Below are 22,733 nucleotides of genomic sequence, written 5' to 3' on the forward strand. Positions count from 1 at the left end.
TTCCCTGAAAGAAATCTAAAATCTATGTAATGGTTGGACCTGCCATTTTTCCAGGGTCTCCCCCAGATGGGTGCCTTCTGTTGCTCACCTGATTTTTGTTGCCATTACCACTTTGTACCTCCTAACCAGTGGTATAGTGCTTGTGCTCTCTCCCTAAAACATGGTACAATTGGCATATATCTAATTGGCACATTTAATTTACTTGTAAGTCCATAGTAAATGGTACTATATATGTATCCTGAGCATGTACATTAATTTCAGCACTGATAATCCCACACAATGAATTAGCCTTTTAAAACATACCCTGCCTAAACCTTCCTTCCTTTTCAATGTCATGATAGTGAAAAACTCCTAAACTCTGTTTTACTACTGTGCGGCTTATCTCTCTCATTCACTAACATTGGGGTACCATATTAGGTTTCATAAGGGAGAACTTTTCCTTGAGAACGGATAGACATATGGTGTTTACACTCAGCTGGATTCTAATTTAATGGCAAATTGGGTATTCAGTCAAAATTCTGAAAATGCCACTTTAAGAGAATTTTTCTGTCCTAACCATTAGTGCTTTTTGCCAGTGTCCTGTGCAACATGACTGAATTATTCTGTTGTTGGGGTTTGTGCACTCCTCCCAAACAGTGATATAAAATGGGACTCAGCGTGGGCAGAATTGGGCATTCTGCCAGGATGAATAGAGCAGAGCTCTTCCATGCCCCACTTGCATTTCAAAGGGCTTGCCTGCAGCTCTAAGAAAATAACTTGCTACTAGGATTTCTTCAATGCAGCCTTGACAGGGGAAGGAGCTTTCATGAACCAGATGTGTCAGTAGCATAAGGAATCCCAATACGTCAAAGGCTGGCACCAAGTATAAATATTGGACCTGTAGAGCTACTCATAAGTACACTCCTGGATCTGTGGACACTACAGAAGAAGGGCTGCCTTGTTCCCCAGAGGACTGCCCTGCTGCTACCAGACAACGGCCCTGCTGCTGCTGCTGCTTGAGGGCTGCATGGATCCTCAAAGGGCTAACCTGCTGCTTGAATGCCCTGGTCACTGAGAAGGAAGACTTGACCTGCTCCCTTCTTCATAAGCTACCGGAATGACCTCAAAGGGTATGTTGGCTGACCTCTATTCTAATCTGAGCTACATAGAAACAAGTTGCAGAGGCCTCCATGGCCAGCGGAACTCCTTCACTGGACCTGCTTGGATCGGCAACTGGACTTGCCTGAGCCGTGCTGCCCTCTGCTGGAGTGAGTTCCCAATCCCCAATAGGTGCCTCCCCAGGTGTTGGAACCTTGGCTTGTGTCAGTTGAGATCCTCTTGTGAACGAAATTGAAATCCTGAAGTTTTGGGCTCTTTGTGACCGTAAACAGGCCCGTTCTCGCCAAGACTCTGTCGTCCACAATGACCTCTAACATGAAGCTCTGGTGATCTCAACTATTCATGTCACTGCAATCGCCGGCAACGACCGACAAAACTAGATCTGCACTTAACACTACAGCAAAGACAGTCTGCAGTGACCACCAGCATGAAGCTCCAGCAACAACTGTCCACAAAGCCCCATCGGCTCTTCGCACTGCATCGATGAAAGCACACGCCACTCTGTGTGCTCTGTGCTCCACAGCAAAACACCATCCATAATGCTGTCCCTGTCTTTGTGGCCTCCTCCATAGCGAATGAAGCTCATTTAGTCAGACTTTCAGCAGGACTAGGCTAATCGCAGCAGCCTGTGCACCATCCCAGTTGGCCTGAACTTTCGACTTTCTCCTGGTCTCACCCAAAGAAATTACCACATGTGGCACTTTGTGCTTTTTTTGGCGCTATATCTACTTAAAACTTTAAATTTCTCCAATTATACTGATTGTATTTCTGTCATTCTGGTATCATTTTATTTAATACAATGTACTCAAATGTCCTTAATTGGTTTGGCATTGTTCTTGCATTGTGTATTCACTTTTTTACTGTTTATGTGCTGCTCAAAAATGTACACTTTACCTCTATGTTATGCCAGACTGCTTTTTCTCTAAGCTATCAAAGGGTTAAGCACAGGTTAATTTAGTGTTTTTTTTGGTTCTCCCTGGCATGAGTTATGGTTGTTGCCTGAGTCGGGCTTCCAAACTGTTAATCAAATCTCTGATTTCATACAATAATGATTCCTGGTTTTTGTATCAAGATGCTTAAAACCAAAGATAAAAGGGTGATCTTTCTTCATTAAATGATGCAAGCACAGTTTTGTCTGCATGAAGAAATCATTTATTCGGCAGCCATTTGGAAAAGTAGCCCATAAAATTACTTATGTCACCAATTTTATAGAACAAATAAATAAAGTTATTAGAACAGCATTTTGATTATGCTCTTATTTTGTAAAACCTATATTTACACTTAACAAGTGCATCAATTTGTGCTTTATGCTGCACATGGCAGTGCTCCACAAGAGCATGCAATATGTGCATCAACAGTTTCTACAACATCTTCTGCCTTCTCCAGTTTCACCTGCCCTTCAGCCAGATCCAGAGAAGCATCTGTAAAGAAAGAAGGTGACATTTTATGAACAAAACAAATACTTAATTTTGAATGTTTTCCACTGTATGCAAAGAGGCTATCATTTCATTCGCACAACAGGTGAAGGAATGAATAACTGGACTAAACAACAGTACATTTCTGGTTTGGATTTCTGAGGAGCATAATAATATAGAAAATGTTATTGTACAGTATTTAGAAAGAACCAAAGTGTTGTGTGCAGCACTATATAGAGACAAAGTAGCAACTATTGTTATTTTTAGACTGCTTCTAGTGTAACTCTCACTACTACATTCTTCAATTGCTTTCTCAAAAGCCCGCAAAGTAAACAATTCTATTATGGACTATTGATGTAACAGCATGCATGCGAAACGTATTAATTACATTTTTTGGGTGGTGTAACCTTTTAGAAAATATGATTTAAGCACAACAGAGTTGCAATGCAGTTTGGGATGCTGAGCTAAATTATGTGCAGCGGTTAGGGTTTCTACTTGCAAAAAAAAAATTCAAGTAATAAAACACAAAATATTGGAGCACACTGGAGGCTGGTTACCATTGGACCGAAACCAAGCCTTTGGCTTTGTACTCTTGGGTCTGCCTGTTGCTTATGTTTCTTGTCTATGCCAATTGCTTGCCTGCTCCTAATTTGATGTTTTTGCTTCCACATTCTTATATATACCCTGCGGCAGGAGACTTCTAGTTTCACCCTGCTTTTAAATTGGTTGAATGTATCCTTCCACTGCTAACGTCAGGGAACAATTTTTCATTTATTAGGTTTGTCTGGCATTTGAACTTTAGCACTTGATTGACGTTTATGTTTTTCTCCTCCCCCTCCCTCTTTCTCTCTCTCTCTCTCAGTCTCTCACCAACCCCTGCCTAACAGTTATCTGTAGTCATGACCTCACTGCCACTCTATCACTCCGGCACCTTCCTCCAACGAGTCCCACCTTCTCACTCTCTCTCAATCTGTGACTCTCTCCCTCCTTGCACACAGCTCTCCCACAGACTCCCTCCACCTCTCCACTCAGTCTCCCTGCCTTCTGCTCCCCACTCTTTACCTGCCACGGACACTACTGCTGTTGACTTTTCAATGCTTGTAAAACTGCAGAGCAAAGCTGATAGCATGTGCTTTAATTTTGAAATGTAATTTAATACACTTTCAAGATGGCCATCACCTATACACAACATGGAACAGTATCCTTTTGTCACTTATAGCTCTACTATTCCAGATGGCCATCTAATTGTGTCTAGACGCAACCTGACACCAAGATTGGGAGAATAGAAAATAAGTCACCAAGTTGGCTGCCTTGACAATGCTAGCACCACAATTATACGAGCAATGAAAAAGCCAATACCATCAGCAAATAGGCATTGGCAAAGCAAGATTCATTATCTTTGCCAATGCTTGAATTTGTATGAAATAAACACTGTGAACTGTAGGCGTGGGTGATGAACTTTGCTCCGCTCTCGGAGTTTGCAGAGTTTTCTACACTCTGCACTCTGCGGAGCTCGCGGAGTGCAGAAAACTCCTCTTCACGATGTGCAGCGGAATTTTCCACACTCACGATCGCAAACAATAAGTTTGTGGTCGCGAACGGTAAGTTTGCAAGCACGAGCTGCCGCTTGGGTAGAATTTCTACCCGAGCAGCAGGAATATCAGCACATACTGCAATTCACACTGCACTCCTCCACTTGCGGGACTTCGCAGAGTTTTTTTGTAACTTCGCGAAGTTCTGCGTAGCAAAACTCAGTGAACAATACCCAGGTCTGGTGAAGTGCACACCATCAGGAGACCTGCAATGCTCCTCACTAAAATCTATATAATATGCCACAAAGAAAATGATAAGTACATATTGGACTATATATAACATTTTTAGTTGTTAAATATTTGTTACAATAAATAGCGTTTATAGCAATAGCGATTTGAATGGTCATTGTCTTAATGCATAGTGGGGCTGAATCACAAAGTTAAACTTACACTTTTGTATAAGTTTACTATATTTTTGCTATTCGCAAGCTGTGAGCTAATAAAGATAAGCCTGTCATATCTTTTTGTGTGCGTAGATCTCGCCCTGACTCTTGAGTCTTCGCAGTCATAAACTTACTATTAACTTGTCATTTGTAAAGTGGAAAAATATCATTAACATACACAAAAATGTAAGTTTACCTTTGTTGATCAGGCCCTAAGTGCTTTTAAAATCATCCTTTGTTTTTAAGCTTACCTGATTTTAGACAATGAAAGCCAACAGAGACAGGAGCAGTTCTGATTGGTGAGCATCCCTTCACACAGCGTAAAACTGGATTGACAGAATAGCACTTGGAATTTTCGCCATTAATAAGGATAGGTTTGTCAAGTTTCACCATTGTGCGCTGTAATTTGCAAGCTGCAAACGATCAAAAGATGTTTCATTAAATATTACAAAACACTGCGATGCATTACAATTACAGATTTTGTGATTTATAAATAAAAATAACATTACAACATTTTTAGTAGATGTTTAGAGACACTGCAATACAATGGCAGAGTTTGCACTCTAACTAAAATGAACAAGTTTACAAGGAAACTTTATTATGGTCACTAATTCCAACATCCATTGTAACATGTGAATAACATTGACGAGCAGAAGAACATAAAAGCGACCTCAGCATCTTAACACTTCAGCAGTATAAATTACTTTTTTTTTTACAAAAGGTGGGTTTTGTGCAATAAGGGGGTTGTTTGCTTATTTATGTATATATTTGGAAGATTTATTGAGCACTACAAGTTATCTAAATAGGTTCCATAATGCTGAAGCAATGATAATCAGATGATATAGCCTTTCAATGGAGAGAACACGAGTTGCCAAAGGTTGGGTGGTTTTAAGTCTCTAACCTGTCCGTCTTAGGAGAAGTTACTGGCAGCAGAAAGAATTAGCTCAATGACTGTGAATTTTGTGTATTTTAGCAGATTTACGAATCTGATGGAGTCTGGTTCAAGACTTAAAGGCAATGGGATGGCATTCAAGAGGAAGGATCCATGAGATTAAAGTTCTTTCACCAAACGTATTATAGCAGTATCATCAGAGGGACTGTAATTTGTAGTTGGTAGATCTAGAGAGCTTTCTGGATGGGAGGAAGGGAAGTAACAATTTAGGCAGGAAGTCTGGTGAGTGATCATGCAGACCTTTATGGATGAAACATAGGAACTTGAAGTTGACACATTCCTTCACTTGAAGCCAGTTAGCCAGTTGGAAGGCAGTAGTATGTGTTAGAAGTGATGGTGGTGAATCAGTACAGAGTATACAGGCAACGTGGATTTGGTCCCACTGAAGTTTGGACCAGTTTATTTTTGAGAAGGCGGGTGTTGAAGCTGTTACAATAATTAATATGGGGTATCACCACAGAGAGTAAGATGGCAATTGTCTATGTGAGGTGGAGTAGGGGAGAGGAGTCCTCAGAGAATAAATGAGAAGCTGTCATTGAACAGCACACACAGGCTATAAGCTTTTTTAACTGATTGTGACGTTGAGACCAAGGAACCAGGCTGGAGAAAGGAAAGATGGCCCACAGAGTAGACTCCCAAAAGCGGAATTTTAGTTTTCTCACCATTAAGGCACAGACTGGGTTTCTGTATCCAACAGTAGAGCTGGGTACGCAATTGACGACTTTTTATGAGTTATCAGAACTGCCATCAAGCCTCATGTGTAACTGGACATCATCAGCATACAAATTAAATCTTAGGTCGCAGGAGGGACATATTCTAGTGTTGTGGAAGATTCCAAAAATTAAAAGCCTAAAAGAAAGTGGATCCTTGAAGGACAGGGCCCATTTGACCTTCTGAATATGATTTAGGAGTTGTAGTGTAGATTTATTTTCCACAAAACAGTTTTTCATGTTCAAACTATATTTTTCAGAAACAAAAATTTAGTTGTATTCTATTGTACTTAGCAAACATGAAACTTGCGTGCTACTAATCTGTACCAAAGGCATTCTGGGTGAAGTAGCATCAAAGGTACAATACCAGGGTATCAATCTTCAATACCATGAAATCCTTGTAAAATTGTTGTTGACCAAAATCTCAATAAGGGAAGTAAGCCTTGCATATGTACCATGACGATATATAAGTATCTTCAAGGTAAGTAGATGTGAAGATAAAGATAGTAAATTCAAATGTACCTCTATATACCTACCTTGATAATATTTTGGTCATTGATATTTTTCTGTGGTATTATTCTAGCACAATATTAGCAAGCATTGGCATTGCCAATAGGGTTGGCTTCAAAACAATGTTGAATGGTAATGTTATACATTACAAGTGAATAGCATGGGAATGCTTATGTGTGGAAGCAAAGATCTGTAGAATAATATTGGTGTAAATCAGTGGTTCCCAAACTGTGGTCCGTGGAACCCCAGGGGTCCGAACACATTCCCAAGTGGTCTGTAAGCAGCCGTTTTAAAAGCACTGCAACGTTCCTTGTCTAATCACAAGTTTTCTGGCAACAATAACAGCTTCAAGATAACTCTGGTGATTATGAGAGATGGGGGCTTTGTCCAGTTGCAGCTTTGACAAATCTAAGGTAACACAGAGAGTTAATATGCCTGCTGCAAAGAACGTGTACCATGCCTTTAAAAAAACAGTTTTTTCTGTGCATAGCTCACTGTGTTACTACTTTTGTCACAGAGATTCTGTTCTTACTGTGTAGTTCATCAGTTACAATTGTATTCTCGCACAGAACACTGAATTTAGTTCCAAAGGTAATTCTTTAGTATATACCTTGTCAGTATTAATCAATTGATAGCTGGCTGTCGGAAACAAATAAACACATAAACTGTGAAATGCTTGGTGACTGGTCGTGAGTGGTGACAAGGGTGCTGAACAAGCATACAATAAGTGACATATATTCATACATATAAACAAAACATATGTTCTTGAGTGTCCACTTCTGAAAACAATAGCCAAGACAAAATGAAATATTTACTTATTTGGGTTGCGACTTTGCATAGACGGATTGACATAAACAACGCGATGCTTCGACCCTATGTAGTAGTGCAAACTTAAATGCATCTGTGTCAGGTCTTCATCAGGTTTGTCAAACTAAACCTAAACATCTATGTAGGTTAATCACTGCCATTCTCCCTTCTGTGCCACTGGCAAAGAAAAACACCATTCATTTTCTAGTTAGCTTAGACACTTTCCAAAGTCATGTGTGCCCCTGAAAATTCAAGCTCAGTCTGCTGTTTAAATAAACAAATGATCACAGCTGTGTGGAGGGCATGCACTTTTCTGTGTGGAAGTACACAAAGTCTGCACAATCCAAACATGTACTCCTGGATCCCAAAATGTAGGGGGATATAAAGCCCCTCTCCTGTTGATTCTCACATATTTAGCTGGCAATGACTGTGCTGTCTGGACAGACCATACAAACTTGATATTCAGGCATATAAGCAGCAGCAAGTAATATTACCTCCAGAACAGGACTCTTCTTCGAGCATCCAAGAGTGGCCTAGGCTCTCCTCATCTTTTGCTACTAATCCATCTGGCATCTGGTATTCCTGTTCCCGCTCATCATCATGACGACCGCAAACGCCGCATGTCTTGCCCTTCATCCACAAAGATGTTCCAACCTATGCGAGGACAAAATAAAAGAGAACTAATTTGTAAATAAATGTATATTCTTGAGAAAATATGGGAGTATAGATCAGGCAAAATAGTACCTGGCATGTGTTTCCATTATAGAAGAGCTTTTCAATGCCAAATTCTGGAGCAGATAGCGACAGACCATCACCTTCCTTTTCAATCATCACATGAAGATCTGTAATGAAAGAATGCAAATTGCCCTCATTAAGAGGAGACGCAGTATTGTTTTAATGCACTCGAAGACACAGTTACATGCAGATAAATATATGTGATGTTGGCCTCTGTATTAATATATTTGAGTGGGTGAATGAGTGCAGACATTTGAATAGCAAGTTCTATAATTGGCCTTGTCAAAAGAACTCATATTTATGCTAACAGCTAAGTGAAAGAAAGGTGTTTCCTAATAATGAAATGAACCAAACTCTCTATCATGGGTTTGCTTAGAAATATGCACAATTGCAGATTATGGTGGAGTAAGAGCAATGCTGTTAATTGGAAGTGCCAGGACCCCACTAAACATGAGGTTTCCCCACTCTATTTAGACCTGGGTGAAACACCCACAGAACATCCCCTCTTTATGCCAGTGTAAACATATGACTAATAAGCCCATCAACAAATAAAGGACAGGTCACAGTGTCAATCAACCCACCCTATTGAGGAAGGGTGAGTGACAGTCACTTGTTTTCCCTACCCATGTCTGCCATTCAATGCATGGAGGAGCTGTGCAGGGACAATGCAGGATACCCCCCAACCCCCATTGCGATGGGCCATTTGCTTTTTCTTAGGAGAAAGCAGAAATCTGTTTTGGCAGCTAGTTTTCTTTAAAGAAAAAGTCTTGAAGAGTAGATGCTTTAAACATTGCATCCACTTGGCAAACCTTCAGTGCTGGGAAGGGAATGGCCATGCACACAAGAATATCTAACTAAGGATGACAGTAATTTTCCATGGTGGTGGAAGCCATGGCATTCAACTTCGGGCATTCCATCTGCCAGGGTCATATACACCCATATAGGTTTTGGCTTGTGTTTTGTTGAGAACATTCCATTACAAATCTACAGGAAGATCTTTGCATATGTAAATTCTAATAGTTCAGTGGTTTCAAATTAGTGATTACCAAACACCTGTTCTATTGACTAGTGTAATGGTCTGAATGCCTCTCTGACTCCCTAGAGCAGTGGCTGCATGTATGTGTTATTTGTATAGTGCAAACCTAAGCTAAAGGCTTCAGATCACTGTACATGATTAAAGGAAACGATGAAGTCAAAGATTAATTAGATAAGTGGCTGATGTCTAGTCTCAGAAGTGTGCTGTTACTTATTCACAAATGACAACTGTTTCTCTATGCAGGAGACAAATTCATTTTAACACAGATTTGTGTGAAACAAAATATATCTGCCCAGATGATGCAAGACGTCATCAAGAGAGCTGGATGTGCAATATGCAGGTCTAATCCTAAAATGAAATGTTGAGAGTGCCATATGAGTTTTTGAAATTAAAGTACACTTTCACAGAATTTAAGGTTATTCATGTGAAGTAGTGACGCAGAATGTATTTCTTGACATGATGTATTTTTAAGGCCAATATTTAAAATCTTTGCCGTTATCTGTAATATTATAACATCACCAGTACATTAAATCACTTTGTCCAGTTCTACAAAAAACATAAAAGCAGGATTAAGGAAATACTCATTATGTCAATGACTTATTGAAAAAGTGTAGCAATTATTTTCATGTTGGATAGAGACCGTGTCCAAAAACAGTACCAATGTGAACAAATATCCTTCAGGGACTACTTAAATAAATAAATGAGTTGGAAATGCAGTGTAAATGTAGTACTGAGAATCAGTTAAGTAATAACACATACCATCTGACAACTTACATGTAACCCAGTCAGAACACTTCCTGATACCAAAGATTGTTGCTACAATAATTGTCAGATGTTGCTATTTTTTGTTGTATATCCACAATCTAACATATAGAAATGTGAAACATGATGTGGTCTTGTCAGAAGCCAAAGGGTGAATTATTGGGAACCAAATTTCAGAACCCAAGCAGACATCATCAAGGAACAATCTGTATTGGTGGTGATTCTTAGAGATTCAGGACTTTTTCACTATTCTACATGGCCTGTGTAAATGTTGCTTGTGTTTTTGCCAAATACATTTTAAACACTGAATTACAACATGAGCATATTTAATTAATGAAGTTTACCAGAAGAAGACTGAAATTGCAAACTGTTCACTTCAATGCCATTGATAGCCAATTTTAAGGTCTCCGCCGATGGGAACATGTCAATGTCGCTTAAAAAGGAAAACAACATAATCTTGGGTTAAACCTTTTTCTATATTTCTGAAGGGGAGTTAAAGCTTGTGAAGTCAAGTAATAAGCAATGCATTTTTAAAAAAAATATTATGGGCAATATCACCACAGAGAAACAGCCACCTGAGTACATGCAGGTAACCTCATGGATTCAGATTATCAGAATATATGTTCCACAGAGCTAAAACAAGATTTAAAAGCAGAGGGATAACTACAGGTAAAGCACAGAATAACCATTTTTACAGCCTGCAGAGGTCATGCTTAAATCATTGATAGTAGGATTAAATATATAATCATCGGAGCAGAAGAAATATTGAAACATTGCTTTCACTTATGTAATAGACAGTTTAATTGTGTAGCTTATCAGGGACACTTAAGGGCCATACAACATCTTGGACCCAATTGTGGGTCACCAGTTATTGGGTCAATATTTACAGCCCCGGTGTTATCTTTTGTGGCTGAGACGGCACTTAAGGGGGTGGGGGGTATAAAACTACAGCATTATGAGATGTATCTTGAGAGTCCACTAAGATACGGTGAACAACTGGGGAATTGGGTGTAACACACCTGATTCCTCTGGTTATTTTTTATTCCCGGCTGTATTTTCACACAGAGATTTCGGTAGCCTAGAGCAACCGTGTCCTCAAGGAGAAACTGCCTGAGCCTTACATTTTCAGAAAAATTCATAATCCAAATTGATTTAGTAATAACCGTTAATAGTCTCATTCGAGATTACTATCAACTCTGCTAATGAGGGTCTTATAATGGCAAAGTATCATGAGCCAGATTATTCCATCATACCTCTATAACAAAGTAAAACAATAATGCATATTTATATTAGCTCTCAATGTGTTTGACATTATGAAAAAAACAACAAAATATTGCGGTTTGATTACATCTTCAAACTAGTTTAAATAAGTTAGGCTGATGTAAAAAGAAATCCATGACATCTCTATTTTTAGTGCCAATATTTCAAAATGCTAAATTGTATTTTATTTACATTATGGCATCATATATTTCTCTTTGAAGACACTAGGACATATTAACATACATTACCGTTAATATCCAGCTCGGACAATGCACACTCTTTAGTATCTTTCAATATTTTTTTCAGTAATGGTATAATAACGTGCATTATCTAACATTTGACTGGCAAATATATAGAATGAACTCTGGCATGCCTGCATTTGCATTCCAGAATTCCATCCTTTGGACAATAAACATTTCATGTAAATTGCATGTTAAGACCCAAGCAGGAAGGGAACTGGAGTCGTATTTCAACACTGTGTAGAGATTGGGATTGCTGCCACCACACACATGTTCACAGTGTATGTTATATATTGACATGCATAAGAAACGTCATGCACTTACTAACTGCCAAGTTTGACATTGATGGCTTTTTGATCAGGAGACCCTTCTGCTGTCTTCATCATCACCAGGAAGCTAAGATCAGGGCTACAGTCTTGGGCCAGGACATGGTAGCAGCTTCCAGGCATAGAGTAGTTAAACTGAACATTGTTGAAGGTGATGATTTTATTGTTCGACACTGTGCAGTGACCTATGAAGAAATAACGCATTGTTTTCAAGACCTAAGAACTATTAATACATTATGTTTTATGTTTTAAATAGTCATGTGTGGCTCATGTGAAAGTAAATTTAAAAAACGTTTTTAGTTATACAATCATTGACACTAATAATAGTTACATTTAAAGATCAACATATATTCTTCAGGCGGTTGTATTCACTGAGTTGACGCGCACATCTTACTTTGTCTACAAAAGTATATTCAATCACTCTATAACCTTTTTGTTGTGTGGTACAGCACACCACTTTAACATACTATATACGGACTGCACATTTTAATTTACAATTGATGTTTTTGATATGAGTCAACACTCAAGAAACAAGCCAGTGGCTACAATAAATAAGAAATGTAATGGATGATATTGCCAAATGTTCACCTCTCAGTTGATTGAGGAAGTAGTGTGGAGCTTCAGCAAAGATATTCCAGTTTGGGGATTGAATGGCTGAGCCCTGGGTTGGGTGCCCAGCAGCGAGCGCGAATGGGAGCTGGGCGGCTCTGTAATACAGAGTGAGCTGCAGAGAATTGAGAAAAAAAACATTATATGTGGAACCAAAATATTTTTGCAAAGAGTATTTAGTGCTGCCATTGATTCCAATACTTACCCTTGGCACTAGTATCAGGGCATCAAAAGTTCTTGGAGAGCTTAGTGACAGAATGATTTTCGCCTGTTTATATGGATTCTTCTGTAACTTTTCTGAAAATCCCGCCATAAGTGCAGCTCCAGGAACAAACTGAGCAACCCTGAAAAGAAAATGAACTCTAATGAGTGCTTAATTATAATATAATGCAACCATATGTGTATGCCTCCAAATGCTGTAATAGTTAAAGCATGTGAATATTAATGATTGAGGGTGAATGGGCAGTATTCTATATGGTGCTTGTATACCGTGATTCTACATCTGAATTTGTATATTTAACAACATCCTAGAAAAATGTTAAACGTTAAAGAGTAGGTAGAAGTTATGAAAGACATCAATCAAAACATGAGTAGATGGAATTAGGGCTGTAGCTTTGAACCCAGTTTTAGCATTTATAGAGGATCTTCTACTCCATGAACGTCTGCTATATAAAAATACAGGGGCTTGTTTACAAGCCCAGTATGCCCCCAGAACGTCACCTTTTATGATGTTGCTGCTTTTCATTGCCTCGTAGATATGGTGTGAGGCAACGCAGCGCAAGTCACTGTGTTGCCACACACCGCTTTGGGGATGCATGCAATGGGTGTTGTGGTGAGTGTTCCAACGTAACACCATGGCATTAGACAAATTCCCAGATTTACAACATGCTGTAAGTCTGGGAATTCATCAAAAGCCTACACCTCCTCAGGGATGGCGTAAGGGTTGTCTTGGTGTGGGAAGGTGCCCCTTCTCCTGCAAAAACAACCTGATTTCAATTCAGACACCTGTATTGGCTCATGGCAGCCATTTGTGCTCCAGCGCTGTGAAAGAAGATAGGAATGGCCTCTCTTATTGTGGGAGAATTGGAGGAGGGCCACCAAAAGTTGGTCTGTAATATATATTTTAGTATGACGCACTTCAGTCAGCGTGAGTCTCATGTACTTCATATATATGTAGGTGGATTATTTAAAGGTAAGTTTAATCACAAGTGGCCAGTTTACATGCTTTGCCCTGGGAATGAGTAGTTTGCACTGGGGGCCAATAGGTTTTGCGCTCACGTTTGCATTGGCTGAGAATCAAACTAGAGTCTCATACATCAACCCGTGTTAATCCATTGGCTTCCTAAATGATATTGCTGAGTCTCATCAAATAGTTCAAACTTTCATTTCACATTTACAGCATCCAAGTGCTTAAAAATTTGAAATGGTTCCTAGCTAACACTGAGAGTTGATGAAGAAGACCTGTTTCAGCTACGTACTATTGCAATATTAATCACATGTTTTGGCATAGCAGCTTGGTTGACAATGTGAGGAGACTCCTGGTTCCTCTGGTGAAATGTTAGACCAGGAAACATAATTACGTTGGCTTCTTTTTCAACTAGGCCCTCATCATATCGCCTTAAAGAAATTACACTTACTCAAATAATTCATTTTCATGTATCCCAACAGTTTGTGGCATGTTTATGCCAGTCCCTTTGTCAACAATCACCTGGACAAACTGACTAACCTGACTAAACTGGTCAAATGCAATGGGTATAAATGGCCTATTGGGGATTGATGTTGGTGGTGAGTGCAGATTGGTTTAATGCAGTATCATTGTTTATAGATTGAACCACATTGGTCATTTCCATATTAAGGTTTGTGTAAGAAAGGCCATGTTAAATGAGGAGATGAGGGTATGGCACAGTATAGCGTAAATCAAAGAAAGTCAGTAGCATTGGAGTCTTTTTTTGTAAAATGAATGACAGTGTGAGCAGCACCGGCCTATTCGCAAAGGCATTTTGTTACGTTAAGTTATTATTTTTAAAGCACTTGATTAGCCATAGAGCATCTTGTTGTTAGCTGAGAAATGACTGAGTGGTGTCCCACCATGTGACCAATTATTATGTTGAGAAAAGCCAAGTTTTCAAGGCCTTACTGAAGGGTAATGGGCTGTGCAATGTTTCACTGTGTGAAGGAAGCTCATTCCAGGCCTTGGAAGCTCCCAGCACAAAGTTCCTGCCACCCCAGGAACTGGTCTGGAATCTAAACTCTGTCACCACATTGGCAATGCCTGAGTGGATGGACCTGCCAGGTATGCTCCAGTTAAAGCATTTTCTAAGAAAGACTGATCAGTAGTCGTGCAGCGCTTTGATCGTGATGCAAAGTGCTTTAAAACAATCCTCTGTCTGACCTGAAGCCAGTGCAGATCTCCTAAAAATCTAGATATTTGGGAAATTTAAACAGGAGCCAAGATGCTGCATTTTGCAGTAACTGCAAATTATTAATGTCAGATTGGTGGGTGTTGAGAAATAGTCTCTTACGAAAGTGGATCTTTGCCATCACTAAAGCAGTGACGGTTAGTTTCTGCAATTGGGCAGGAATAAATGGTAAACTTTTCTTCAGCAGCCTATGCGTATAAAACCCTGCTGACGTACAGGAATGGGGGGAGAGCAGAGCTGAGCCACCAGGATGAAGACCAGAAAGATGGTTCTGCCCCAAAGATCAATACCTCAGTTTTAGCTGAGTTGAGTTTAAGGCAATTTCTTGCCATCCAGACACTGATCACTTGCATACATTAGTTGAATTTTCAGTTGCAACCCAAAGCACCAGGGTTAGAGAGACGATGATTTGTGTATTGTGAACATATGACGAGAAAACAAAATATCAAAAGATCTGATGAGCTCTGCTGTAAGGGTAACATATAGATTAAAAAGCATCAGGCTAACAAGGAAGAGAGTACATAGGTGATGTAAAACCACCTAGGTTGACCACTTGTTCTCGCTTACTGAGAAAAGAACTCAGAAGTTCCCAGTCTACTCCAGATACCCCTATCTTCCTCAAACGATCCATCAGCAGCCAATGATTAACTGTATCAAGGGCTGCTGATAGATCAAGCAGGACAAGAGCAGCGCTTCCTTCTTGGTTCCTGGTCATCCGAATTTTCTTTGGTGGGTTTGATAAGAGCTGTTTCAGTGCTGTGTCCTGACACCTATTCTATTGTATGTGTGTTACTAGTCGCATATTCACCACTTTCTCAATATGTGTTGCTGGAAGGGGGAGGTGAGTAATTGGACGATAGCTGTTTGTGGCCAGGGGATCAAGAGATGGCTTTTTTATGAGAGGCAGAACTGAGGCTTTCTTCTAACTGGTGGGAAAAGTATCTGTAGCAAACATCTTCTGGAAAATAGTGGTTAACGTGGTGCTATAGTTGCTGCTGCTAGGCCAGTCACTTAGGGAGGACAAGAGTCACATGGCATTCCCGACTTTGATTCTTTGATCAGCTTTGTAATTTCTTCCCTAGAGAGCGATAAAGTTGTCAAGCTCAGTGAGTGTGACTTGATGATTAGGGTTAATTGTATCAGGAGTCATTGCTGCAGTAAGAGTTTTAAAATTACTAAAGAAATCCTCCAATTTAGGGCAGAAGGAATCTGCCATTGCATTACGGAAGGACGGTGAGCAGTCCTTGAGAGAGTTTGTGTTTGGAGTATTTTTTTTATAGTCAAAAACATTTATTTAGATGAGTTACTGGCTTCTTCAATCTCTGCTGTGAAGTAAATAGTGGTGGTGTGGCGCCGCGGCCAGGGCGACTGACGCTGGAATCTGGGGATCAGGGTTCGATCCCCGGCTCCGGCGGCAGGTTAGCCCAGCACCATGCGACTCTGGGCAATAGCTTGCTTAATCTTCCCGACGGCCCCCAGCGCCTAGAGACCCTAACGGGTGATTGTGCGCTATACAAATGTGGATTATTATTATTATATTATAGTGTTTTGCTTTACTGATTTGGGTCTTGTAAACAGCATATTTTATAGTTGACTTTTTTCAAATTACTACAGGCGGAACGCCATCTTTTTTCTTGTTTTCTACCTACAGTTCTCCTTGAGGTTCCTGAGTTCCTCAGAGAAAAAGGGGGCTGATAAGTTATTCCTTTTCACCCAGATTTTTTTACTGGTGCCAATGCTTGAGACACCCCATCGAGCCCCTGAGTATATTGTAAAGCTGCTATCTATGGATTGTTGGAGAGGATAGGGCAGGAACTATTCAACCATGAGGTACACACTTCAGCATAAATTTTGTGCCATGCTCGTGATACTGTTGAGGCTGAAGGGGTCAGTGGGACATGAGCAGTGTGTAAGTACTGAATCTCAAATGGGACTGTGCTATGGTCAGACCAAACTAGCGGAACTGTGTTTAAGGTAATTTAATTATTGCTGTACTATTTGAAAAGAGTCCATCAAGGTTGTGACCAGCCATATGAGTAGGGCCTTCAACCCTTTGAGATAGACCGGAAGCTGACAAGGTGGATAGCAGAGAAGAACTTTCTGGATCAGTAGATGCCTCAAAATAGAAATTACAATCATTTAAGACTAATAGGTTTCTATGCAGTGCATCAGTCTCCTAGAGAATACATACTTCTTGGGCAAAGCTCACCCATGGCCCTGGGGCCGATAGATAAGAATACCTTTTAGGGTTGAGTTTTAGATATTACATCATAAAAAGGCATTGCTTCGCAGATAGAAGTCATTAATGTGGAACACCGAACTCTTAAGTTGGAGCAGGATGTTATTGCTAAACTGTCGCCCTGTTTCCCTGAGCGGTCTGCTCTAAGGAGCGAGAAACCATGAGGAATAGAGGATTTCTGGGCTTGAGTGGATATCCGCCCAAATTTCTGTTATAAAAATGATTTGAGGCTTAAAAGTGTTGATAAACAGATTAAATTCAAGGCAATGCTTTAATAAGGACCATGCATTGATAAGTGGTCAAGGTAAACCTGTAATACGTTGTGGCGTATCAGGGGCCTCATTTATGAAAAGTGACACATCGCTGCGTGAAAGCAGCGATGCGTCACTTCTCAGTGCGCACTCCTTGCGACATACCTGATGCGTCATATTTACAGTATGACGCATCATGTCGCAAGGAGTTACAGATACGTCAGTATTTCTGACGTATCTGTAAGCGCAAAAGTGACGCATTGCTGGAGTGTGTCACAAAGCAATGCATCCTTTTGAGGAAAATTGAATTTTGCCCTGTCATGTGTCCCTACGTATTCCCCATCATATGTTATATGTGCATGATTAATATGCATATTTACCCCCTTGACTGAATAAAGACGCAATTTTAGTTGTGTCCAACGTTAGTATGTTAGTTATCCAGTCCCTCCTGAAAGCAACAAGTATTAGGCCTATGTTGCCAACATCTTTACATTGTGCACGTTAAATCATCGAGTTGCACCCGTTTCTAGGCCTCACAGGGCCCGGACACCAGATTCAAGCCTCAAGTCTCCTGAAACCACTCCGAGGAGCGATGCAGCCCCTCCCGCATCCCTGACCCTTCACTTACTTCCTGCCAAGCAGCGCGGTGCCCGGCCTGGCCTGCCTGCCTGTCTGCCAAGAATATGTTATGCCTATAGTTATCAGTTCAGCTCCCCGGCTTCACATTCCTAGCTAACGAACCGTATAAACATCTTCATCTACAGTCTAGTCTTTCTGTCTCCATGCAAGAGAATTACTGAATTAATATCCATAGAAGATTCATAGCACACGCAATACATAAAGAAATATATGTATGCATTAGGCTTAGTGACAAGTAGCCTTTGCCCTGATGACTTTTAGATTCAAGCAACATGTACTCCAAACACAAGATATCAGATATGCTATAGGTACGGGTCGTTCTGACATTCCAGACTTTAGTCTCCTCTTCTAGTGCCAGAAGTCAGAGCCCCCAGCTCTCCCCAGTTACACGTCATGGCCCGTTTTGCGCGCACCAGTAGGTTAAAGGTTCCAGCTGCCCAGGTAGCCCCCTCCATGTATCCACCCACTTATGACACTTCTGTGACGTCTACATCACATGCCTCCGTGCACGCCCTGTGCACGCCTTCTTTTTACGCCCATATGTTCTTATCTTCCGTTTGTCACTTGTTACGCCTACTGTATTCAATGCAATTGTACTGTTTTACTATATATACTGTATGATGTTAATGAGATGCTGCAGCTGCCATTCCCCTTTTCCTGAGACTGTCATTCCTGTCCCTTCCTGAACCTTTGCAGGTGATGGAACCCGATGGTCCATTGGCTCGAGCCATCTGATTAAAGCCCATATGACTCAGACACCACGGATTTTGCCTCTTATTTATTGAGCTATCCTTTTCATTTAATGCATAGAAAAATAGTACCGGTAATTATTTATTTATTTACCACACTTTCACATGGGGCAAGCCCCATGTGAAAGGGCTTGCGTCAGTCTTACACCTGCTGTGAGGCAGGCGCAAGATTTTGACGCAACGGCGTCCTAGAAGTGACGCAGTGAAATCTCATAGATTTTACTGCGTTACTTCTACGAGGCTTTTTGCGGGAGAACGCCCCCCCCTGCATACATTATACCTGGCACAGGTAGAATGTGGCGCCGGGGTTTACAAAGTGACGCATCTACCTAGATGCGTCACTTTGTAAATATGGTGCAACAAGGCACATTATTTACGCTGCTGGTGCGTCACAAAAAGTGACGCACCGGCGGCGTAAAAGTGACGCAGGGCCTCATAAATTAGGCCCCAGGTGAGGGCAGATTGTGGGAATCAGATATTATCTCAGAACAGGAGCCCTAAATGCCAGACTGAAAACCGCAAGTACCACAGGTAATGGCAGCCCTGTCAGAAAGATCTAAGTGATCAGTCCATTCACATGTGGAGTTCTTACCCGTCTGGCCTATCGCCCACAGTGCTGTACGTGCATAGCAGAGTCTAGGACTCTGTTCTGGGTTGTAAAGAGCATTTTGGAGAAGTCAAGTAGTACCTCTGTAGAACTCTTTTACGTACTCCTACATGACTTTGGGAATCGATCTTAAAAAATTCTAAATGGGAATAATGACAGTAAAATGGGAATATGCATATAAAGTTATTACAAATTGAATGGTCAGAGTACTTTTTGCACTTACACTAACACGATGTTGAACATTTCGGGGCCAATTTACAAAAATATGTAATAGTACGTGAAAGAGTATTCCTCTAGTACTACTTTCTGTAGTCATACATACTTTTGTGAGCTGGACCCTGCAAGCATAGCATGCATTCTAGCACTTATCAATAAGCAATGCAGGGGCATATTACCAACAACTAGCGATAATTTTTGTCTCTAACTTGTTTAGAGACAAAAATTATCGCCGCACATCGGCGATTTTTATCGCAGATAAACCTTGCTATTAGCAAGGTTTATCGCAAATGCGATAAAAAACGCCCGCAATGCATGAATATCGCTGAAAAGTCAGCGATATTCATGCATTATCGAGCAAATGCTCTTAGCCATGTTATCCACCTCCCATTGGATAACATGGCTAAGAACTGCTCAGGGCAGGTGTTAACTTTTGGAGATATTCGCGCTTAGCGCAAATATCTCCAAAAGTTGGTAATAGGAGATAGCGATGTTAGCGACTGTTTCCAGTCGCTAACATCTTGGCACGCCCACTTTGCATATCATTAGTGATAAATATCACTGACATGCAAAGTGGGGCCCATGATGGTCGCTATCTCCTATTAGCTGTCGCTAACTGGTGTTAGCGACAGCTTGGTAATAGGGAGATAATTTTATCTCCGCTTTCTTGGCTTTTAAAGCCAAAAAAGCGGAGATAAAACCCCTTGATAATATACCCCGCAGTCTCTTCGCACTCACAACACCGATAAATAATCAAGACGCATACAATTATCAATCAGGAAACACTTTTTACAGCATCTACAATGGAACATGTGCATCCAGGATGAAAATCCTAGTCTAAAAGGAAACCTGCCGCAACTGGAAAAGAGGACGGCTGGCTATTTCACCTGATCTGCTATTAGCCAGCCTTAAACGATTATAGAAAGTGAAGGCTAAACCGTGTATTTAGGAAAATGAGGTAAAAAACTTGCACAAACAAATGATCATTAAAAACTGCGAATAATGGGCAATTACCTTTAGAAAATGCATGGACACAAATCTTTTTAGGGAACTCTTTTTTTAAACTGACATCAGTTTTTTGTTACTGTACGGACTATGGAATTCTCGTAATAATTAAATTACCTTCCTTCTCTTTAAGTAATAACTATTTATGCATTTCTTTTTTGTGATGTACTATATATACTATACAAGTGAAAGAATCGAGAAATGTACTAATAATGATGAACAATTACCATTTTCCAGCTGATTTCAGTTTTGATGGGATTCTTGGCCACTCCACCTTCAGCCTCAAGCCAGGTTGACTGCCAAAGTGACCAGTTTGAGCCTTTGCAGCAATTTTGTAGTCCTGGCAATTCTGACCCCATTTCAGAGAAGCCTAGATTTAAATGTAAAATAAACCATTACAACAGATCGCATAGAAGAGGAGATTTTAGAACTGTATGTTTTTGTGCTTCTTCCATGAATATCCTCGGCTGCCTCACCTGTGCTTCATGAGAGTTGACAACAACCGCATTTGCACAAGCGCGCCATCTGCTGGAGGCGGCTATTTCCACTGCATAGGCCTGGATCTGGGGCTTGGAGGCGTGGTAGTCGGCGTATACGATCACCTGGTATCCTTGTCTCTTGTTGTCATTTCTCACAGCTTGAGCAGTAACTGCCAGCACTGGGGGCTTGTTGTCTCCCATAAATGCAGGCTACAGCCAGGAGAGACAGTGACAAAAAGGAAATATGAAGGCAATCTTTTAAAGAGACAATTGTGTTAGAACAATCTGTTATATAATTCATGGAGGTTTGAATACTAACAAAGGTATGATCCTAAAAGTGACTACGTTCACTTAATAATTAATATACGTTTACAATTATTCAGGCAGCAGGAGAATCCGTCAAGAATAGAAAAGCATCAAAGGGGCACATTCAATCACACATGTAAAAATGTAATCCTGTTTTCAAGTAACAGGATTAAGGTTGGACTTACCCTCTGAGATCTCCTGTCCTTAGATCCATGGCTGCTGCTGCTGCTTGAAGAGCTGGAGCTGGACTGCGAGGAAGATCTGTGGCCAGACACTCTCTTGTTGGAATTCTATTTTTTCACAAATAACAATAAAACATTGATGGCTACCCAATGTGACTTACTTTAAAGGATGTATTATTTTATTAAACTTCAGTGGAGTATTTTCTAAGGGATGCAGAGCTACATTATTATAAAAAATAAACATATATTTTAGGAAATTTGTTAAACATTATGCTAACTTGTGTTAACATTGTCTCATAAAGGACGTACTGTTATTTTACAAAATGGCAGGGAACCCTCAGCCATTGAACTTTACTGCACACATTGTTTTACTCATTGAGTGGGACCTGGGGGTATCTTACAGCAAAGGTTATGAGGACGGTGGGGGCATGATGGCTACCAGGCAATATAGTTTCTCCTATCCATGGATGTCATTCTTCCATTTCCTGTCAGGAGTAGGATAAAGGGAAGTAACTCTGGTGCACTGGGGGTGAGGTTTTCGATGGGTGATGTGCACCTATATTGTCACCCAAAGACGAATAACTTTTCAGTAAGGACAAACTTAGCTTCCATTTGGAAATGTGGCCTATGCCACAAGACAATACTCAAAAATATGTGTTAATGTGTGAAACGAATCAACCAAACAACACTACTGTTGATGAAATGATGAGCCAGATGGCCAACAAGACTAATTTCTATAGCTGGTTATAGCACTAGGCCTGGTGAAGATTTACAAATTGTTAACTTTTTTCCCACTCGGTGGAGGGTGGGGATGAAGGGCTTATATCACAACAGCACCACATTTCAAACCAGCAGTAAGACTCACTGAAAACATATTTTTGCAGGAAAGAAGAACATCTGAGAGCAGGATTGGAAGATGTGGCTATGAGACAAGTTGCTCATAACTTCCGGAGTTGACAAATGTTTACAAACAAATCAGGCACATATTCTGCAAAACAAAGGTCGGCAGACACAATGAACCTCTTGAGCAGTTTTTGAAGCTATTTTATTCTGGTCTTGCCTTAAGGAGTCTCAGTCCTTACAAAACCAGTTTTATGGGGCATTCTATAACCACTGCAGTCTTCCACAGTCCTCTTAGCAGCATACCAATTAATTTGGATCTCCAAAACTGGTCAGCAACATCTTCTATTACTAGACATTCTCAAT

General features: G+C 40.4%; 1 protein-coding gene across 1 annotated transcript in view; it reads right to left on the minus strand.

The window, feature by feature from the left end:
• Positions 1–2,227: 2,227 nt before the first annotated feature.
• The window catches only part of LOC144756204 (vitellogenin-A2-like), an 80,018-nt gene continuing 59,512 nt past the window's right edge, over positions 2,228–22,733 (minus strand). Inside the window, exons 25-35 of the mRNA XM_078645816.1 lie at positions 21,531–21,635; positions 21,037–21,249; positions 20,788–20,930; positions 12,640–12,778; positions 12,414–12,549; positions 11,824–12,010; positions 10,345–10,433; positions 8,212–8,309; positions 7,962–8,121; positions 4,740–4,901; positions 2,228–2,519 (exon numbers count right to left, since the gene is read on the minus strand). Of these exons, the coding sequence (XP_078501942.1) occupies positions 2,404–2,519; positions 4,740–4,901; positions 7,962–8,121; positions 8,212–8,309; positions 10,345–10,433; positions 11,824–12,010; positions 12,414–12,549; positions 12,640–12,778; positions 20,788–20,930; positions 21,037–21,249; positions 21,531–21,635 (1,548 nt within the window). The 3' untranslated portion in view covers positions 2,228–2,403. The remainder of the gene's footprint in view (positions 2,520–4,739; positions 4,902–7,961; positions 8,122–8,211; positions 8,310–10,344; positions 10,434–11,823; positions 12,011–12,413; positions 12,550–12,639; positions 12,779–20,787; positions 20,931–21,036; positions 21,250–21,530; positions 21,636–22,733) is intronic.

Source organism: Lissotriton helveticus, chromosome 1_1 (genome assembly GCF_964261635.1).
Source record: "Lissotriton helveticus chromosome 1_1, aLisHel1.1, whole genome shotgun sequence".
NCBI lineage: Eukaryota > Metazoa > Chordata > Amphibia > Caudata > Salamandridae > Lissotriton > Lissotriton helveticus.